The sequence below is a fragment of the Mus caroli genome, chromosome 3, assembly GCF_900094665.2.
Source record: "Mus caroli chromosome 3, CAROLI_EIJ_v1.1, whole genome shotgun sequence".
Classification (NCBI taxonomy): Eukaryota; Metazoa; Chordata; class Mammalia; order Rodentia; family Muridae; genus Mus; species Mus caroli.
This window is the reverse complement of record NC_034572.1, coordinates 81,060,794-81,062,331: the sequence shown is the minus strand read 5'-3', so window position 1 is coordinate 81,062,331 and position 1,538 is coordinate 81,060,794. Positions and strand designations below refer to the sequence as shown.

Genomic DNA, 1,538 nt, shown 5'->3' with positions numbered 1-1,538 from the left:
TTCATTTTATGTATATGAGTACACTGTAGCTCTCTTCAGACACACCAGAAGAGGGCATCAGACCCCATTTCAGATGGTTGTAAGCCACCATGTAGTTGCTGGGAATTGAACTCAGGTCCACTAGAATAGCAGTCAATGCTCTTTAACTACTGAGCCATCTTTCTAGCCCCCTTGTTTTCTTTTTAAGTCTTGGTCTCACTATGTAGCTATGCCTGTCCAGGAACTTCACTATGTTGATCAGGCTTGCCTTGAATTCATAGAGCTCCACCTGCCGCTGTCTCCCACCGTTGGTAGGCATGTGCCACCATGCCCACTTTTTAAAATGTTTTAAATATGTACAGGGGATCCTCTAGATACCAGAGATACTAGAGTAGATGAGACAAAAGTCTGTGCCTTCCTGCAGGATACACTCAATCGAGCAGGGAATTTACACAGATATGAGCTGTACCTGAGTATGCAGATGACCATAAACACTACAGGAGAAGCAGAGCAGGGAGGGGTGAGTTGCAGTGACTGGTTTCACATTAAGACAGAATTGGGAGGTGAGCCTTTGAGAAGGTGAGTGCTGTGTGCACACGTGCATCTGGGTCAGGCTGTAGCTGGGGAGACCAGTGCTCTTATGGAGTCCCTCCGAACTCACTGCAGTTACAACACCTCTTCCCTTTGTCCCTTTGCACCCCTCACTTCCTTCAGGAGCTGGTCAGAAGCCCAAGGAATGCTTCGGACTCCTCGAGTGCATGTATGCCAACCTCCAGCTCCAGACCCAGCTTGCTCAACGACAGATAGCTATTTTGGAAAACTTGCAGGCATCCCTCTCACAGCTGGGTTCTGGGAGGGAGAGCAAGAACTGTTCTCTCCCTGGCTTATGTTGCAAACTGTTATTAAATCACCTGCCCCAATTCCATAAATGAGCTGTGGAACAAAGACATGGGTCTGAGTCTGCTTCCTTTTCTCTCTTTTCAAGAGCCTACTGGCAGAATCTGGGCATTATGTTCTCTGTGTGTATGCTCAGGTGTTGAACCCAGTGCCCTCTGCATGTTAGACATGTGCCACGCCACTGAGTAACACGAATAGCCCCAAGTATGTATGTGCTACACATGATTAGTTTACACATTTCTAATAGGTACCTACTGAGTATAAATCATTGCATAAGACACTTGGGGATAAACACCATGTAAACTGTTCTCGAGAGGAACAGAACCAATAGGGTAGGTGTGTGTGTGTGTGTGTGTGTGTGTGTGTAGAGAGAGAATTTATTAAGCTAGTTCACACTGACATAAGCTGCTTTACACTTGAGAGGCTGCAAACCCAGTTAGATGCTCACTCCTTGAGGCTGGGTGCCTTGGCTGACCCAGTCTGACACCTGGAATGTTCCTAGGAAGATTCTGGTCCTTAGTGACATTGGCCTGGAGATGCTGGTCCTTAGTGACATTGGCCTGGAGATGCTGGTCCTTAGTGATGACAGCATGGAGATGCTGGCTCTAATGTCAGTGAATGCTGCAGACTATCTATCCCCTTTTTTGGAACTGGTCTCTGGT

At 47.1% G+C, this 1,538-nt stretch overlaps 1 protein-coding gene across 2 annotated transcripts in view; it reads left to right on the top strand.

Annotated features, from left to right (window-relative positions):
- Nucleotides 1-926, top strand: part of Tsacc (TSSK6 activating cochaperone) — a 10,452-nt gene extending 9,526 nt beyond the window's left edge. For both annotated transcript variants that reach the window (XM_021158764.2, XM_021158765.2), the window contains exon 4: nucleotides 694-926. In XM_021158764.2, the coding sequence (XP_021014423.1) occupies nucleotides 694-911 (218 nt within the window). In that variant the 3' untranslated portion in view covers nucleotides 912-926. The remainder of the gene's footprint in view (nucleotides 1-693) is intronic.
- Nucleotides 927-1,538: the final 612 nt, after the last annotated feature.